The 19,309-nt window shown below is 41.0% G+C and overlaps 1 protein-coding gene across 1 annotated transcript; it reads left to right on the forward strand.

Annotated features, from left to right (window-relative positions):
• Positions 1-54: 54 nt before the first annotated feature.
• pld2 (phospholipase D2) lies at positions 55-18,944 on the forward strand. The gene is made up of 24 exons (XM_037120148.1): positions 55-200; positions 4,769-4,933; positions 5,051-5,178; positions 6,811-6,953; positions 7,097-7,190; positions 7,425-7,490; positions 7,571-7,629; positions 7,719-7,964; positions 8,074-8,217; positions 8,314-8,397; positions 8,533-8,611; positions 8,721-8,831; positions 8,929-9,138; positions 9,607-9,763; positions 9,867-9,985; positions 10,206-10,319; positions 12,949-13,053; positions 13,547-13,635; positions 13,845-13,958; positions 14,438-14,484; positions 14,775-14,909; positions 15,508-15,661; positions 15,872-15,989; positions 16,108-18,944. The coding sequence occupies exons 2-24, from the start codon at positions 4,801-4,803 to the stop codon at positions 16,330-16,332; spliced, it is 2,874 nt and encodes a 957-aa protein (XP_036976043.1). The 5' UTR covers positions 55-200; positions 4,769-4,800; the 3' UTR covers positions 16,333-18,944.
• The last annotated feature ends 365 nt before the right edge of the window (positions 18,945-19,309 follow it).

Below are 19,309 nucleotides of genomic sequence, written 5' to 3' on the forward strand. Positions count from 1 at the left end.
TTTCTCTTTTCCTGCATACTGTCCCACTGGACACCCGGTGGGAGGGACTTAAGTGCACATCACCTATGGGGAATACAAATGAGCTCCTCCGGCTGGAATACGATGGAACAGTAGATTTGAACCCGGATTTATGTGCTATCTTCCTGTGTGACGGGTGGAGTAGCTGCGTGTGAAGAGCCTCGGTGCTGCTTGAACTCAGAGTAAGTATCTTTAAGGCGTAACTTTGACGCACATTTTTTCTCCTCAATGTCGCAGCACTGCCGACCGAAGACTTGCCCATCAGCAGATTTTAACATCCCTGAGGCACGGACACACACCACCGAGCTGCCGGGGACGTGTGTACGCTTTGTTACGTTGTCGCTATTTGTGTCGTAGCTTTTTCTTTTTCTTTTTTTCTTTTTATTCAGGTGTAGTTTTCGTTGTGACATGCGCCGCTTTGTGAAACCAGAAGATGGGTGGAGACGACTCAACTTAGCCTTCAGTATTTGTTCAACCTCCACAGCGAGCAAAACTTTGACTTTTAAAAAAAAAAAAAAAAAAAAGTTACATTAAAGAAAATGGCTCGTTCAATTTATGTATATAAACGTGTCCTGATGGAGCAGCGCGCCACACAAACCACCACGTTATCCAAACTTCCACCAACTCTCAGAAACGTGCGTGTAAAGTCTCCAAATGTGCCTCGGACGTTGCAAAACCAGTATATGTTCACTTGAATGGGTTAATAATGTCATGAAACGTTGACACAATGAGGGAGAATTCCCTATTTTGGGCGACAATTTAGTGCACATTTGGGGAAATCCGCTGGGGACCAGCTCAGGCAGGGGTTGAGTCAGCAGCACTGTTGTTTTAGTCATGTAGGAATTTATGACACACTCAGATCCTGTCATTTAGCACGTTTCAGAGTCTGATGCCAAATGTTCTACTGTCTTCAAAAGCCCCCCTGTGAAGGACTGTTATGTTGCATGTTAAAGACCATAACGTTTCCCCTTATAGATGGGAGCATAAACTCAGATCCTGGTCAAGATAATCCTTTGAAATCTGCGGTGCACTGCTTGTACCATGTCGCCCCATTCAAGAATGTGCAAACAGAGGACTCACCTACATGTATTACCATTTTATAACTCAGATCCATTAGAGCAATGAATGGATCATATTCAGATCTCTGACCTGGTAACTTGTCAGATGAAACGTGTTTTGTGATGGTTAGACCCACAGAAACACAATCCTCTATGCAACAGTGTTATTGACGTCCTGTTTGACACATTGTCAGAGGTGCTCAGTTTCACCTGTAACCCAGCAGTGATCTGAGGGTGCAATAACCACACTGAGTGCACCTCTACATCACTGAGAACAATTATTAGAGATCTGGTCAGCAGTATAAAACACTAAATCTTCAGCTGGTGTCAGTTTGCTCTCACCCCCATGTGTTGTACTTTCATGTTATTATAGCAACGTCTAATTGTCACGGTGGTGTCACGTCTTGTTTGTTGAGAAAATAGACAATCCTGATGACAACAGGTCAGTCCGTGCGTTGCTTGACCATTTTCAGTATCTCTCTAAATGTCGCCACCTGTATTCCCTCCGTGTCAGTCGGGTATCTAAGTGTGACATCTTTAAATTCTTCATAAAGGGGCTTTAAATCTCTCGCGGCTTCGTCAGTCACTGCTACTCGCAGCATAAAGCGGTAACTGATCCACACACACACACAGATTTGCACTCATGTGACTATTTGCTGTGTAAGGTGTGGCTTGCAGTGATAGAACTCCCTCTTGGCAGCTTTGCCTGTGTTGTGAAGGCACCCTGGGTGTATGTAGTGCAGTATTACACAGGTAGGACACCTGAGTGAGCAGTGAAGACGAAAGGGTTTCCCACCAAAAAACAAAAAAACAAGAACATCCTATCAGGTCAAAGAGCAGAAGTATATTATCTCCGGACTAATCTCAGTGGTCCATATGAAGACATCGACCTCATCTTTTTTATTTGATTGTAGTGTTCATTATATTTAACAAACCAAAGAGCCTGTTTGGAAAAAGTAGTGTTTTGCTAACATATCTGCCTCACCAAACAGCTGCGAGTGATTTTAAATGAGGGGTTTAAGGTCACCTCACATGGCTGCATGGCCTGAAAAGATCCAGCATTATAAGCGGAAGCAGCAACAAAAACACAGAGCCGTGACCCATCACAAGCATATAGCTGTACGGGTCATAAGTTCAATGCTTGATTATAGCAGTGTATTCACTAAGACACTATTCAATGGAATTATGTTGTTATCTGTTATCTGAATGTACAAAGCGTAAAGGCGAGCCTCCTGTTCTTGAGCTGCTGCACATTATCTCAGCTTATTAAAGGCCACCAACCCAAAGAGTCGGTGTCAGACAACCTGGGAATGAGACTTCAGCTGAAATCCCTGATGTCCAGAAAGGCCCTGAACACAACAAAATGTAATGTTGACGGCCTCAAATGTCTTGTCTTGTCCACACCCTAAAATATATACAGTGTACTGTCACGGAGAAGTACAGTAAACACAAAGCAGTGAACACGTTTAAGAGACGTGAAACAGATCATTTTGATTTTTTTTTCTTAAGAAATTACTCAAATTGATCTATCTTACATCAAGTAGTTCCCGATTTATTTAATAGTTCACAACTGGTTGATGAAAAGTGGGATATGTAAGATACTTAACTGTTCTATGTCCTCCAGGAATGTCACATACTGACATTTTTAGTTGGTGGCTGGTACGACATATACACAGCATCAATATTTGATGACCTGGGAATGCGACTCAACAATCAGCCATCTTTCTTCAGTTTTAGGACCTTGTTGCTTCTCAAAAGAGCCAGAATGTTTCCCCAAAACTCTTCACTGATGTTTTTTAAATTTGGCTCAAGGCTGTGATCATTTACAGTATATCAGCAAGGAGCTGGGAGGAAACGTTCAGGATTTGTGGTCACCGTTAGTAGTGAGATTTATTGTTTTCATCGCAGTCTGTTTTTATTGAGTCTTTAGATGCTGCCAATAGCCTTTGGCTCGTACAGTACAGGTGAAGTACCCACCCATCATTCAGGCCCTTGTGTAGTTGCTCCTGCATGCTGTGTGCAGCTGGGAAACACTCTGGAACGGCAGCATAAAGTTTGATTTAACATGCGCCTATATGCACAAAATTAATGTTTATTGTAGCTCCGGTGAAGCCTTGGTTTGCTGACATGTTTGAGATTCTGTTCCTTTTTTTGGTAATCTATGTGACATGATTCTCAAACCTTTCTAACTGTTTGACAGTTATTCAGTGTTGTGCAGCTGACAAGTGTCATACATCTCGACCCAGAGCGACACCGCTAATATTAGGAAGTTTTGGTCAGATGTGTTGGCAGAAGTTCACCCAGGCAGGTTCAGTGATAATGCGGACGTTAAACGAAATGTGTTATAAAGTTCAAATAGCTGCAACAGTTTTCTTTTTTAACATTAAAGACATTGAAATTTGCTCAGTTGTTTTCAGAAACTATTACTGCCTCAAATTACTGGGTGCTTTCAGTTTTCAATATATATCCATTTCCCTTTCTCTTTATCTCCTGCTCTCTTTCTCTCTCTCTTCTTCACACACACACACACACACACACACACACACACACACACACACACACACACACACACACACACACACACACACACACCCTCTTTTTACCCTCCTTTTACCCGTTTCCCTGGAGACATTGAGCAATTCATTCTAATGCGTACCAGCACACTATACAAAAGGGTTTACACACACACACACACACACACACACACACACACACACACACACACACACACACACACACACACACACACTCTTCTGTCTCACTGGTCGCCATCTCCCAGACTTCTCTTATGTCGCAATGTTGATGATCTGATCAACAGGTAAACAGCACAAGACGCCTGCAGTGTATGAGCTCTCTGTGTGTGATATTTTATCAGCGGTACTTCTGACGGTAGATTGTCTGTTTTTGAGTGCCGTGATGTGTCGCTTTCCTCAAGGATTAGCAGAAACCTGCTTGTCTGCTTATCGTTTCACTAACTCTTCTGCTTCCTTAAGACACTGTAACTGTATCTTCAGACAATGCTGTATTGTTACGATTATTATTATTAAAGCTGGTTCTTGCTTGTATTGTCTTAATAATTGTACTGCCGCTGCTTTTACAACTACTGATAGTTGACACACGTGTTACTGTCGCTACTGCTACTCAGTGCAGCAAATGCAACTGATGCTGCAGCTGCTGCTGATACTAACACAACTAATGCAAGTACTGCTGTGGCTGCTGATTACGCGAGTAGGCATGAGATGGTATGAAGATTTCATGTCACAATTATCCTGGTTATCATCAGCTATGGCACTAAATCATACAGGAATGAAGAAACACCTTTTTATTGCAAATATAATCTTATTGTTTAAATCAGCTGATACTTTGAACTTTCAGTCTATTGAGTGGTTGTTGTAAGTTGCCTTGCTGCCTGCAAACTGTGGCACGTTTGTCTTTACTGGAACAATAAAGCACTTTTTTGTTTGTCTGATGTTTGCCGAGGTGATGAAATACTGTGAACTTCAAGTACAGTGCTGTCAAATCTAGATCTGCTGTGGTGGTTATGAAGAGATTGGTCACATGTTTCACATTTGTTTGATCACTACTTTTCTCATGCTTACCACTCTGGTGCACATTATGTATGCTCAGTGGTGAGAAGGTGTGCAAACTCTTGGCTGTGAGTGTAAACCCCCCCTTGTCTTTTGTCTTTGCAGAAGGGCAGAGTGGCATTTGTAGCAACCGTGCAATGGCCAGTCCTGAGGATGTGATTGAGCCGGTGGCTCAAAGCGCAACAGCTCAAAACCTGGGCAGACGGCGTTTTATGAAAGACATCAACGATCTGACTCCAGACGAGCTAGATGGGCTCATGTCCAGCAGTGGTAAGAAAGCAGTCCCTTTTATAAATACATTTACTTAAACTTATGGGCTGCCAGTTGAAACTGTAATAGCTGTATCATAAAAATGTAACTGCAATGTTTTAATCTCCCAAATCACAGATGGCCGTCCTTTCCTTGTGGTGCATCATCTTCCTGAGCTAAAGGAGCAGGGTATACCTTACCTAATACCTGGCATTCCTGTTACATGCAGAGTGGACAACACAGAGAAATACACTACTCGCTCAAAGGTACACAAGTTTATTTTTCTTCTCTATATAGAAAATCTATTTCATTCACCCTCTTGGTGCTTGTTAAAGATTGTGATGTTAATAAAAAGCTTCAGATGACACGTTAACTTTATTAGTCACTTTTTATGATCAGTTAAAATCGGTTTGTACAGTTTAACATCAGACTTGTGATCACTTTTTAATATCTTTTTTCAGTTGTATTTTCGATTCTGGCTAAAACCCCCCTTGAAATTAAACTTGACTGACCTTTCCCATGATGACAATTATCATAGTGTCATATTGAAACTGTGCAAATGCATGTCACACCACTCAGCATTAGTGTGGTTTTTATTGTGATGATTTTGTCATTTTAAACTGCTACTAGGTACAGCTGTTGTATTAGCCTGTAGTTCAGATAGAGACATGTTTAGATTCTTTGTGTTGAGGTTAAGTATATACTGGTGAGTATAGTGTTTAGAGGGTCTGGGGAAATTGGTGTTTCAGGGATGCCAGGTTTTTACTGCAGGGGCCTCTGAAGGTCTGTGAGTTACCCACTTTATAACTACGACACCATAAGGCTGTCAAAATTACCGAAAATACCAATCCTTTTTCAATACAGCATGATTTGAAACAATGTGATATGCACAGTCTATAGAAAGTAACAATGCTTTCAACCTATGGCTACAGTAACCACTGACATTATTAAACATGTGTTGGTGTGTGTTCAGTGACATTTACTTACATTTACAGTAATGTGTACTGTGTCTTCTTACTAAAATGATTATTATGTTTGCCTAGTGCTTGTTTTTGCTATCGAAAGACTATCATTCCAGTATTGTTTTCAAGTTCTAAAAGAATTGTTGTGACAACCTCCTGACACATCCACATTCACACAGTCTCTCCTCACCATTTCATGCTACATATATACATGGGTATTTACACAAACAAGCAAGATCATGTGCAACTTTCTGTGCTTTTTACGTCTCTCACAGAAGAATGTGCGCTAATTGGTAACAGCTGAGATAAATATGCAGTAGCTCAGTCGGCTTTTATGTCCGTCCTCCATCTTTGTTCTACCATTTGTTTCTCCCGCAGTCCAAAAACCAAAGGCATGTCAGGGAAATTGGTAACCTAGAAATATCCCCATGTGATTGTGTTCTTAACCAGTCTGCATGTTAACAATATTGGCTAAACAACTACTGTTAATAAAATGTCACTGAAACTGTTCAGTAAAAGTGCCCATTAGCTCTGGAAGAACTATAAATCATGGCTGTTCAACCCTGATCCACTGCCTTCACTATACGCTGGTTTATAGAGCAGCAGACAGCTACAGTATAACTGACTCTGGGGGTGTGTTAACTTTCATTTCTAACTCTTAAAGAAGTTATTTAGAGATAAAACCGCCTGGCTTCCTGACCTCTTCCCTTATCGCGTGTTGAGGTAAAGCTGTGGCTGGTGATTTTACCCAACCAGAAATTGAAGGAAAATGTGCCCATAACTGATAAGAGGGAAAGCAGAAAAATGTGAAAATAATACCCAGGTTCATTAGATAAGGGTTGAAATAACAATTTAAAATCCAGTGAATGCTATTCTGTCCTTTGATTTGCATCAAAACTAGTTTGATTTCACATCCTTTCAATAATACCCCTCCAGGTCCATGTGGGCACCCTGTACACAGTGCAGCTAACACATGGCCACTTCCACTGGACAGTGAAGAGGAAGTACAAGCACTTCCAGGAGCTGCATCGAGACCTTTACAAGCACAAGATGATGCTTCACCTGCTGCCTCTGGCAAGGTCTGTGCACAGGCCTGTTTGTCGTAATCGTGCAAATAAACCTCTCTGTCTCTCTGAGGGATGCGTGATCCAATCTCTCAGGTTGCTTTGAGTTTTTCATGGTCAGTATTCAGTTGTTTGAATATTCAAATTTTCTCTTGAAGATTTTCAAGGGAGAGGCAGCAGCTGAGAGCCATGTCGGAGGAAATGCCCAGCCTGCACGGGACTGAACGGACCAGAAGGACCTCCAGCAAAATGGTATCAAACAAACCAGACCAATACATATAAAGTACATACTGTTTTTTAAAGAAAATGTATAATGTATTTTATTTCAAGAAGATCATGAATATAACATCAAATCAGCTCTACACAGTGAAACAATGGCCCAAAATGATTCATACGGTTTCAAGGCAGTCCCACTGATTTGCACATGACTTAACTGACTGTTATGTGATGAAAAGTGTAAAACTCTAAACTGCTTTTCTACTGCAGAAATACCTCGAGGAGTACCTGAATGGCCTGCTGGAGAATTCGTTCTGCAGGAATGATCACAGCATGGTAACAGCTTTAAAATAAAGACTTTTGCCAAGTGGACGTCATGAAACATAATAACATTTTCTCATCTCCTTCTCTTTCAGCTGGAATTCCTCTCTGTTGGTGCTCTATCCTTCGTCACCGACCTGGGACCCAAAGGCCTGTAAGCAAACCTTTCAAGAGTGTGTGAGATGCAAGGAGAAGTAAATCGTAAGGCATGTGATAGATTTTTATTGTGTCAACTTGTCTCAGGGAGGGACCAATCTTCAAGAGGTCAGGGGGCCATCGGATCCAAGGCCTGAATTGCATTGGCCATCATCAGTTCTGTTTCCGCTGGTCACGGCGCTGGTTGGTGGTGAAAGACTCCTTCCTGATGTACATGAACCGAGACAACGGCAGGATCAACTTTGTGCTGCTGTTCGACCCGGAGTTCAAAGTGAAAGTGGGCCGTGCTTACACAGACACCAAATATGGAGTCTGCATCGAGAACTTCACTCGGTAGGTCAGCTGTGTGTTTGCCCACGCGCTGACAGCTCCAGAGTAATGATTTATGCCCGGGGTTATTTTGTGTTTGTGATGCATGCGTGGTCTGTTTGTTTTTGTTCAGGAGTCTGATCATCAAGTGCAGCAGCTACAGACAGGCTCATTGGTGGAGCCATGAAATCAACCGGCTTGCAGAAACCTGCGACTTCCTCAAAGTTCAACGCTTTGAGGGATTCGCACCACCACGTGAGAACGCACTCACCAAATGGTAAGATATGTAGTCTAACTGAGAGTTACAGCTTTCTGTCTACAGGTTTCGTTCTCATTTACTAACATTTTGTGGTTCATGATTGTCGTTTTGAAGGTATGTGAATGGAAAAGGCTACTTTGCAGACCTGGCTGATGCTCTCGAACAAGCCAGGGAGGAAATCTTCATCACAGATTGGTGGTAAGTGTAATCTGGTGATAAAGAGGCTTAATTTTAGTATATAGAGGGTTGCTCCATTGACATATTTAAGCTACGTATAAAGTGTTGATAATGTAAAAAAAAAAAATGTGAAAGAATATTTGTCCTTCCTTGTAGGCTCAGCCCTGAAGTGTTCCTAAAGAGACCAGCGACTGAGAAGTACTGGCGCCTGGATGAGATACTCAAACGCAAAGCAGTAATGATTCTCTTGTTCTTGTCTTTTAGTCAATTTAAATTTAATCAAAACTTAAATTTCACATTATCAGTGCTGATCACTCTTATCTCTCTAAACATTTTCCTGGCAGGAACAAGGAGTCAAAGTGTGCATTCTGCTGTATAAAGAAGTAGAGCTGGCACTCGGCATCAATAGTGAGCACAGCAAGAGGACGCTTATGAATATGCACCCAAACATCAAGGTCTGTCTGTGATTTGATATACAAGCTACTTCTACACAATTAACAGAGGCCTTGTCTCGTGTTTTAACACTGACTCCATCCCCCCTCTGCCCATCAGGTGATGCGACACCCTGACCATGTGTCTTCCTTGTTGTTCCTGTGGGCTCATCATGAAAAGATGGTGGCCATTGACCAAACAGTAGCCTTTGTGGGGGGGATCGACCTGGCCTTTGGGAGGTGGGATGACAGTGACTACCGGCTAACTGATCTGGGTTTGAATGAGATGGCCAACAGTGTAACCGAGGAGACACCCAAAGGAGATACAGTAGTAAGAATATGTTCTTTTGATGTCTTTCGATTGCCACCAGTGAAGCATGAAAATGTTTACAGGGTTCATACAAAGTTTGGAAAATGCTCAATTGTAACCAGTACGTCAGGAATTTACTAGGAATTAACTAGCTGCATTGAAAATGACTGAATATTTAACATAATCTGGTGGGTCTTTACAAAACCCATTGTCTAATTTGTTTGTGTCTTGGCAGCAGCTGGTAACCAGAACAACGTAGCTGTAAACATTGATTTCTTTGAATATAAAGGATATTTTTATTTCACTATTGCATGTGCAGTAACAGTCTAGATCTGATTATAAAGGCTTTGGCTTTTGATTTAGCCTTGAACGTGCTTTAAAAGTGCTTGAATTTGACTCTTAAAAAGCGTTTTACAGGCAGTCATGAACCAGTGTGCCTTAAATATGTCACACTGCCTGCAAAAGCTAACAGATATCTCTGTCGACCAGGACAACGGTGTGGCTGATGGTCCAAAACTGTCAGATCCAGACACAGAAGCAGAGTCCGAGTCTGATAAGCTGACTGGCAACACTAAACTGTGGCTTGGCAAAGACTACAGCAACTTCATCAGGAAAGACTGGGTCCAACTGGACAAACCGTTTGAAGGTATATTATCTAAATGTCCTTCAGTATCACACACACACTCATGCAGATACTCAGAGAGGCTGTGTATGCAGAGCTGAGCGGATCGCTTTTTATACTCTTTCAGATAACATCGACCGTACTCAAGTTCCTCGCATGCCGTGGCGTGATCTGTCTGCAGCCGTTCATGGCCCTGCTGCCAGAGATGTAGCCCGCCACTTTATCCAGCGCTGGAACTTCACCAAGGTAAGACTCGACTGTTGTGGCTTTTTAAAGCTGCTGTACCTGGGATTTATTTGCCCACATTATCTATCATGTTATGCTAACCTGTTTTACCCACAGCCACAACAATATGTCTCAGGTAGGAAGTAGTGAGATAATCTTATTTGTTTGTTTATTTGTCAGAAACATGAGTTAAAGGAAGGTCTGAAGTCTGGCTTCAATTCATTTGTTTTGTCTCCTTTAGATCTTCAAAAACAAGTACAAGGACGAGTTCTACCCTTACCTTCTCCCCAAGTCCCACTGCACTGTTGACTCGGTGTCATACACTGTGCCTGGGTCCACGAAGGCTAAAGTGCAGGTATTTATGAATACACATTCACCAAAGATTGTTACTATCTGTACAGAATGGATGTTAAATGCATCAGTTAATACTGGACAACGTGCATGCTAGGTAATGCTATTTATAGGGACAGTTCACCCAAAATCATAATTATATCTTTCCTCATATCTGTTGTGCTATTAATCAGTCTAAATTATTTTGGTGTGAGTTGCCAAGCTTCAGAGATTACTGCCTTCTCTCGATCCTATTAGAACCAACTCGCACTCGACTTGTGGTGATCAGAGCAGCACCCAGATATACATTTTTAAAAATTCAATTTCTCTTTCCAGAAATCAGAAAAAATTTATGACTGGTTCCTCAGGATGGATTACCTTGATTTCCTTGACTTTGTTGTGAGCAATTCCATGTGAGAACTATTTTCTTTCCACCAAACTGTGTCACTGTACAGAAGGAAATGCACTTACTCAGGGATGAGAGGCTGTCATGTTCGTCCTCCTCCTCAGCAAGGTGTAAAGTAAGCTAAGTCAGACAAGTTGGCTAGCCTTTCATCCCTGAGTAGGTGCCTCCTTCTGTGCAGTGATATGGAAATAATATAGTTTCACATCAGACTGCTCACAACAAGGTCTGTGTATTATCTTAAGTAACCAAATCATTATTTCAGTATTTTAGCACCATATCATTTGGCACAAATGTGAGTTAGTGACAGCGATCTGATATCTATATCATCAATAGCCTGACATGATTGGAAACATGCCTTTGAGCCAGATCAAAGTTGTTGTAAGTCATAGCTGTTTTCTTGGTGTAGAACTATGCTATTATTTGAGATAACATGCTTTTTAGCCTTCACACATACAGAACGTACCGTCTCTTATACCAAGGCTGTTCCCACGTGATGTTAGTGTTCCAGATAAATCAGACTCTCTCTCTACTCACCGTGGGCGGCAGCTTTGCCAGAGAACAGTGACCAGTTGTGAAACAAGCTCAACAAACGTTCAAGAGAATGCCAGAGATAGTCTTCACACCAGAGACAGCCAGATACCTGTGCTGCATAGAGAAATCGACCTTTTACACACATGATGACAACACAGAACTATTTATGGATCTTTAAAGTGGCCGTTCAGTGTATTCACGCACTTTGCATTCATTAAAAATGAAATCACACTGCTGGTCACCCCTGTGTTAATTTAGAGGAATTATGAAATGTAATTACTGTAAACAAACAAGACTATTGCCAGGAGGATTGAAAGCCCCACTGGCTCCGGCACTGCGCTTTACATTGTGTGACACCAAGTCAGATGTAGCAGGAAATCAGATGGATTTCTCTCCAGTACAACAAAGAGACACTGTTCTGGCTCTTGTAGTGGAGTTTTTTTTTTGCAGTGGCAGATGGTGGAACAAGAGTGAAGCCTGTGGAGAAAGAAAAAAATCACTTCCAACATGTTTGTCCTGTTTAGTAAAGCCAGAGAAAACAAATGCCCTGCCAAAGACGAGGAGGGAAGACAAGTAGTAGCATAGTAATTGCAACAGGCTTCATGGGAAATGCGGTCCATCCTCTTTGAATATCATATGCTATGTCTATGTATGTGTTCAGACAGTGAGCGTTGGGTAACAATAGCTTTAGCTGTACCTATTTTCTTATTCTATCACGGGCGGTGGCCTGTAACCCTAACCAGCCCTCGCACTCTATTATGCCGTGGCTTTCCTATCAGGTGTTGTTGACCCCTTGTTAAGGCTTCAGTTGTCACACTGATAGAGTTTACAGAGTGTAAGTGAAGCAGAAGTTAAAAAACCTTCAACTATTGCAAAAATGATGGCAGCAGCTTCAGGTTTCTTTTTGTTGCAAGTATAAAATGCAGCTCAAGCTTTAAAAAAATACTAATAATAGACTGTGTTTGTATGAAGTGATAACGTGTGTTGACGACAGCAGGTTAAGGTTTTTTGTCAGGAAAAAAACAAGTTAATGAGTGTATTACACCCAGTAACACATAAACTGTTTTTCTCCATTTCACTTCGATTGTTGCTTATTTAGCCATGAATATTTAGCATTACAGAGGCAGTTTCAAGATTTACTTCAAGAATCAATTAAGTTGAAGATGCTCCAAAACTGTAGTAGTTTAACTACATTTTCCAATTGTGGGATATTTGAGATATATGTAGTACCTGAAGTAGCTGAAGTAGTTTGAAATGCTTTTTCTGAGGACCGCCTCAGGCTCAGCAGGAAGAGCGGTTGACCAATTGGAAGGTCAGTGGTTGGATGATGTCATTGGTTACTGAAGTCCAAATTGCTTCTGGGGTCCTTCTAAATGTGTGTGAGTGCCTATGAATGGTTGTCGCTCTTGCTGAGCGGCAGCAAGTTAGCCTCTGCCATCAGTGTATGAATGTGTGTGTGAATGCTGACTTGAGCTATAATGCGCTTTGAGTGGTTGCTAAGACTTGAAAAGTTCTATACAGTTACAGTCCTTTTACTATTTAGTCCATTTAAGTAGCTTAAGTAAACCAAATTAGACTTATTCTTTGGGTAGCTTTAATTCTTTAATTCTTCCAAATTAGCTTCCACAATGGGCAGAAACCGTGAGAAAGGCAAAACTGTAGGATATTTAATTTGAAATGTGGTGAAATGATTCACCTTAAATTTTATTTTTTTCAGGTGTTGCGCTCTGCTGATCGTTGGTCCACCGGAACGTGTGAAAGCTCGATCCATAACGCCTACGTCCACACCATCGAGAACAGCGAGCATTACATCTACATCGAGGTAACACAGGAATTCCAGTGTTGATTAAAGATAAATATGTACCTTTTTAGTGTAGAATGAGCTTAGTTATAACATATATGTAAGGTTTTACTGATTTAATTTACATTTCAATAAGTAAACAGTTAAATCCAGTTTAAACCATTTGAGTCTGCCTCGTGTAAATCTCCCATAGTCCTCCTCATGATAGAACTGATAGATTAAAAGGGCAGACATGGCAAAAAACTGTCATTGTAACAATAAAACATTTTGTAGCAGCACCTGAAATGGCACTTCCTTTATTTCTGATGTTTCAGCATGTGATCCTTACTTACTTACACACCATTTGACTCATTAATTTCATATTTCACAAATTCTGTAGACAGTGTGTCTTATCATGAGGATTCATGAGTCTGAATGCAATCCCAGCTCTGTCCGTTCCTTGCCAGCTACCTACCTAACCTGTTTTAGCCCTCGCCTCATGCCGAGTCACCATCTGCCTTCTCTCTGCCCTCAGAACCAGTTCTTCATCAGCTGCGCTGATGGAAAGACCGTCTACAATGGGATTGGTGATGCAATTGTGAATCGAATCCTGCGTGCACACAGGTCTGTTTTCAGTGTAGTAGCCAGACTAACGTGGCTCTTTATTTTTTAGACACACATTCTTAAACCTTGAAGCTATGAAGCACCCATTCATGAAACCTGTGCTCAAAATGTGTTTTTTGAAACAAAATCTGAGAATTAATAGAAATATAGAGTGAAAGGAATAGGCTACTTGTAGACAGTGTGCATGTTGACATTGTGTCTCGTTGCAGAGAGCAGAAGAAGTACAGGGTGTTTGTGGTGATTCCTCTGCTTCCTGGGTTTGAGGGAGACATCAGTGCAGGAGGTGGAAATGCCATCCAAGCCATTCTGCACTTCACTTACAGGTGAGAGACTTTTCCTCCCATTACTGTTCTTCACTCAGCCCACAGACCAGAACAAACACAACAAATTATGACAGCCGTGGGAAAATTCAACTGCTTAACTTTCATCAGGCTCAGGCATGTTTCCAATCATGTGGAGTTGTTGCTTATATATGTAGATCTACTTCAGCTCTGTCACTGACTTATGTTTGTGATAAAATGATTTGGATCACATGTTTTGTGTCCTTTAGACCCTTTCAGAGGCTGTTTATTTTTTTCAGTGCACGTTGCCAGTGTAGTCCCTATAGACCTATCTTTTCTATTTAAGTACTAAATACATAAGTTCAGAGTTCACAGGTGTTTCTGCCGTCACAGATTTCCTTGGCACCCATCAGATTTCCAGGTGTAATGTCACTGAAGACACTCATCATTAATGTTTCGTTCTTTCTATAATTTATTATTATGTTGTTGTCCTCATTTTAAATGTGATTTCAATATCTAAGGACCATGTGCCGAGGAGAGCACTCCATCCTGTCAAGACTCCGTGAACGTGAGTTTTTTTCGGCATCTATTGCATCTCAACAAAAATCCACCTGAAGTCACATAATTCCACCTGTTTCCTTTCTGACACGTGTCTTTCTTTCTCCTCCTTTTGCTCCTTTAAACTGAAGCCACTGGTACTAGGTATCTGCCCAGTCTCCCTTTTCATTCTTTACTCGGCCATCTTCTTTTCACATCTATTTTGACAGGCTACATGTTAATGTGAGATTTTTAATAAATCTTCACTCTATTTCTGTGTTGCCTCTTGTGAATAATGTGGTTCGGGTTTTTCCTCCCCAGTTGAGGACAAGTGGACAGAATACATCACACTCTGCGGTCTCAGAACACACTCTCGGCTCTCCGAGTCACTTGTCACGGAGCTCATCTATGTTCACAGCAAGACCCTAATTGCTGACGACCGCTGCTATATCATTGGTGAGTCACCTTGAATCACCATCGAGCGCCATGGCAAAATAGCTCATCTGCCTCGACAGCACTCAGACTTGCTTGACAGGAGTGCAGACTCCTGTTGAAATATTTTAATTGATGTGTTATACTGTACTCCATGCTAATGAAACCATGAAATTACATCAGTTCATTTTAGCACCATTAAAAAACGACCGATACACCTGCGGTCAAATTAATTATATGCAAGTCAACAAATGCATGGACATTAATTTATAAGAATTTATCATTGAGGGGATGATGTTTGATATTTAAAAGTACAAACTCCTTAAGTAAGGTGAACTAAAGCACAGTGGCGGAGGGCAGTGGATCAAGTGGTTAATTACAGAGTATGAATATTGAAAAACTAATACGAGGGAAGATTACGTTAATATAAGTATTTTGTTAACCTTAAAGTTATAATCCTAAAGATTTTAGATTTTATGTTATTATTTATTCCTCTGCAGAATACTTTCAGTATCGTTTGTTATTTCATTCTGATAGTTGCTCCATGATTGCAGGTTAGACAAGAATGATGCTTCTGAAAAGGACAGATTATAACTGTTTGTGCTTTCCACGTGTGCTCCAGGATCAGCCAACATCAATGACCGCAGCATGCTGGGCAGTAGAGACAGCGAGATGGCAGTGTTTGTGGAAGATGAAGAGCGGGTACCATCCGTCATGGGAGGGGAGGAGTACCAGGCAGGACCTCTCACACTCGCTCTGCGCAAAGAGTGTTTCCGGTCAGCACAAATCACATTGTGTTAATAAATGATTACTGTACCTCCAGATGTGAGACAGGAGTTTATCACCCATCTTATGAAGAACCTGTGTAGTTTCCTTTTTGCATAAGAACTGATAAGAACCATATTATGATGGTCTACAAGAACAGAGCCTTTGTGTTGTTTGAATGCACGGTCACTGCTAAACTTACGGTTTATTTTCCCTTCCAGTGTTCTTGTTGGAGCTTCTTCAGACCCCAGTATCAGTGTTGATGATCCAATCAGCGATGAGTTCTTCTTCTTGGGCTGGAACGCAGCTGCTAAACTGAATGCCACCATTTATGACAAGGTACAGTCTAAACCAGAAATGGTGCATCATACAGTTAGTTGTCACATTTAAAGCTTATTCCCAACCGCTGAAATGTGTAAGTTTCAGTTTTCTCACCCCTCCTGTGTTCTGGATGCAGGTTTTCAAATGTCTGCCCTTCGACTCTGTGCACAACATGCGAGAGCTGAAGGAGTACACTGTCGAGGAACGCCTCTGCGACACCGACCCTGAGCAGGCCATAGAGGAGCTGAAGGCCGTCCGAGGTCTGCTGGTCTACTTCCCCCTGAAGTTCCTGTGTGAGGAAAACCTGCTGCCTCCACTGGCCACTAAAGAAGGCATGGCTCCTGTAGGGCTGTGGACATAACCACACAGATCAGACCACTACGGAGCAGCTGAAGGGCTCCTGCACCACATTTCTCCTTCCTGTAGTTCCAGTTCACCCAGTGTTCAGCACAGTGAAAGCCCTGACGCTCCATTGGTGAGGGAAAGACATCACTTCAACACAATTTATTTGTTACACATTGATTGTTTTTATATTGTCTTTTTTGACTGACAGTGAGATAGTCGAAGCATTGCCACTGAAATCTAGATTTTATGACGACTATCTGTCAGAACAGTACGCGAACCAGCACAGGCCAGTTTATTCACAATAGCAGTCTGCAACACGACATGAATGTATGAGTCAGGAGAGGATTGCGATGTTGTATTGGAAATCAAGCATCTCACATGATCTGGGAACATAGTGTACAGTTATTGGTGCAAGGTTTTTGGGTGGGTGGGTGGCTCTCTCTGTCTCTCTCTCTCACGCTCGCTCTCACTCTCTCCCTCTGAGGCTTCACCTCTCACTGCAGTGCCAGCAAATCTGTCAGAACATTGTGGTTGTTATGGTGACGGGATATAAAGAGATGACTGGATCATAGCTGAAATAAAGACTGGATGGGGCAGAGAAGGGAGGGTACTGATAAGAGGGATAAGTTACTAAATCAGGATGTTGTAGGGGGGAGATAGAAGGTGATATGTTGAAAGAGGACTGGCAGTCTTCTTCCTCCGGAAGTCAGTCATTTTTAATAGTTTCAGATAAATGATCAGGTGGGAAAAGTGTGGGAGGGAAAGAAAAAGGAGGACAAGATAATTCCAGGGTGTTATGTTGATTTACCGTTAATTGTTGCTTTTTTATTTTTTTTTTAAGTCACCATGACAACCAAGTGAATTATTATTTGTCAGCGGTCGAGAACAGAACATTCGACTATCCACTTGGCTTAGAAAAAGCCGTGTGAAGCAGAGACACTGACTGTTTGACCACTGCATATTTCCATGTGGGCTTTACAATTCTGTATCCAGGTGCCATGAATGTTTTCCATGTCTATACTACGTCGATGTCCCTTGCGATTGTACAGACACATTACATTCAGCCATAACACTGTGACTGATAAGTGATATAATGTGGCTTTTGTTCATGCTTTAGTTATCATAATCACGTCATATCGTGAGCATAAGATACAACGAATCTTAGATATAGTTTTGATATAAACCCACATCAGTTACTCTCTTGACACCTGTTAATTCACCTTCACTGAGCCATAAGGAACTGAGTGACTACTATTGAGCAATCTGAAAAGTTAGACAAATAGTTAGACAAATATGTAGCACAGGTTGTGGATGTAGACTGGAAACCACTGATTTGGAAATATCATGTAATAATTCAAAGGAGCGTAAAAGAAGATGCAGCATTCCTCGTGTTAAACAAAATGAGTTATTTTTATGCAATAACACAATATTCTAAGATCCTTAGTTATAAGAGATGGATGACTGGAATGGAGTTTGACCTAGATTAGGGGAAATAATTAATAATTTAACCCGGGCTAAATGATTTTACTCAAAGCATTTTTACATCTTTGAAGGTTTCACACATTGCACAAGTTTAACAGTGCCTTTGTAAAGCACCGGTGTTGTGCCAAAGCTTTTAGAAAGCAGCCAGCAGAGAAGCATCAATAGGCATCATGTGATGCTTCTGGACCTAATGTTTTATATTCTTAGCCTTTCAGAGGGGTTGGCTTTGGAAGGTGCAAGTTGGGGGGAAAAAAAACCTCATCCCATCTATTTTAAAGAGACCTGCATGTTCATGGATTGGCTCAAATTGTGATTGAGCCAGTAAAATTGTACGGACTGCCTCATAAGTGGTTTTCTTTGGAAACTTGTCTGTGAATATGACAGACGATGAGTGTCCCACATGATCACCACCTCGCCCTACATGCAGCACCTTTTGACGAGGAGCTAGTAAAACCATCTGTGTTTAGAAATCATGCATTGCTGAATTCAGAATGATCCAGACTTTCCTTTACAGGATATTAAAAAAAAACAACACTATGAGCCCTTGCACACTAGAAGCTGGGAATACAGCACAAAATGGTCGCCTTGAATGATATTCTTTGTTTAAAGATTCTGCTGAATTGTCATTGATGTACTAAGAAGTGACCTTAAACGGTTTCTATCATGAATTTTATTTTTATGAGACCACTGAACAGCATTACTAGTATATTTGTATGTATATATTATTAATATTCTAATTTCTAATTTTGTGTTTTTAACTCATCCCTATAATCCCTAACAGTCACCATGTGAAAGCCTGTGTGTGTGCAGATCTGTAGATGTAGGTCATTATCTTAAATTTTCTGATGTATATGTTACTAACACTCAGGGTTAGAGAGAGATCATGAATATTCTTGCTGAACTGCTTGACAACAGTTCTGAACAACTTGTACTTAAACGCATGTTACTTCTCTTGTTTCCTCAATAAACTTGCTTTTTTAATAGAATTTCAAATTAACTTTGGTTTAACAAAGTTTAATCAGTCTAACTATCAAACTGTGTAAAACATGTAGTGTTTCTATAAGACTACAGTAGAAGTGTAACTGTAATGCTTTTGGGTAAATATATTTACGTGCAAAGGCAATTAAATATCAAGTATGAAACTAAGGATGCATTTTATGTAATGGTATGTCTACTTTCAAACATTACATAGATACTCATGATGTTCCTAAGATCTTGACAGTAGCATCTATAAAAAAAAAACATCACTGCCAGAAAACACTGATATCATCTGCTCAGAATTTCCAAGAAAAAAAACAATTCTCTGTGTCACTGTACTCAATCATGAGGTGAATATCCTCTGTTAACCTGTGACTATCTCCATTCTTGTAAATCACTGCAACCATCATTTGCTGTATAATCCTGGATCATAAAACATACAAAAACCTTCTTCCAGAGAACAAATTGGAGAACACAGAGACTAATAATTTACAGGAAGTGTACACCATTCAACACAAATATGAAATTAAATC

The sequence above is a fragment of the Acanthopagrus latus genome, chromosome 13 (assembly GCF_904848185.1).
Source record: "Acanthopagrus latus isolate v.2019 chromosome 13, fAcaLat1.1, whole genome shotgun sequence".
Taxonomy (NCBI): domain Eukaryota; kingdom Metazoa; phylum Chordata; class Actinopteri; order Spariformes; family Sparidae; genus Acanthopagrus; species Acanthopagrus latus.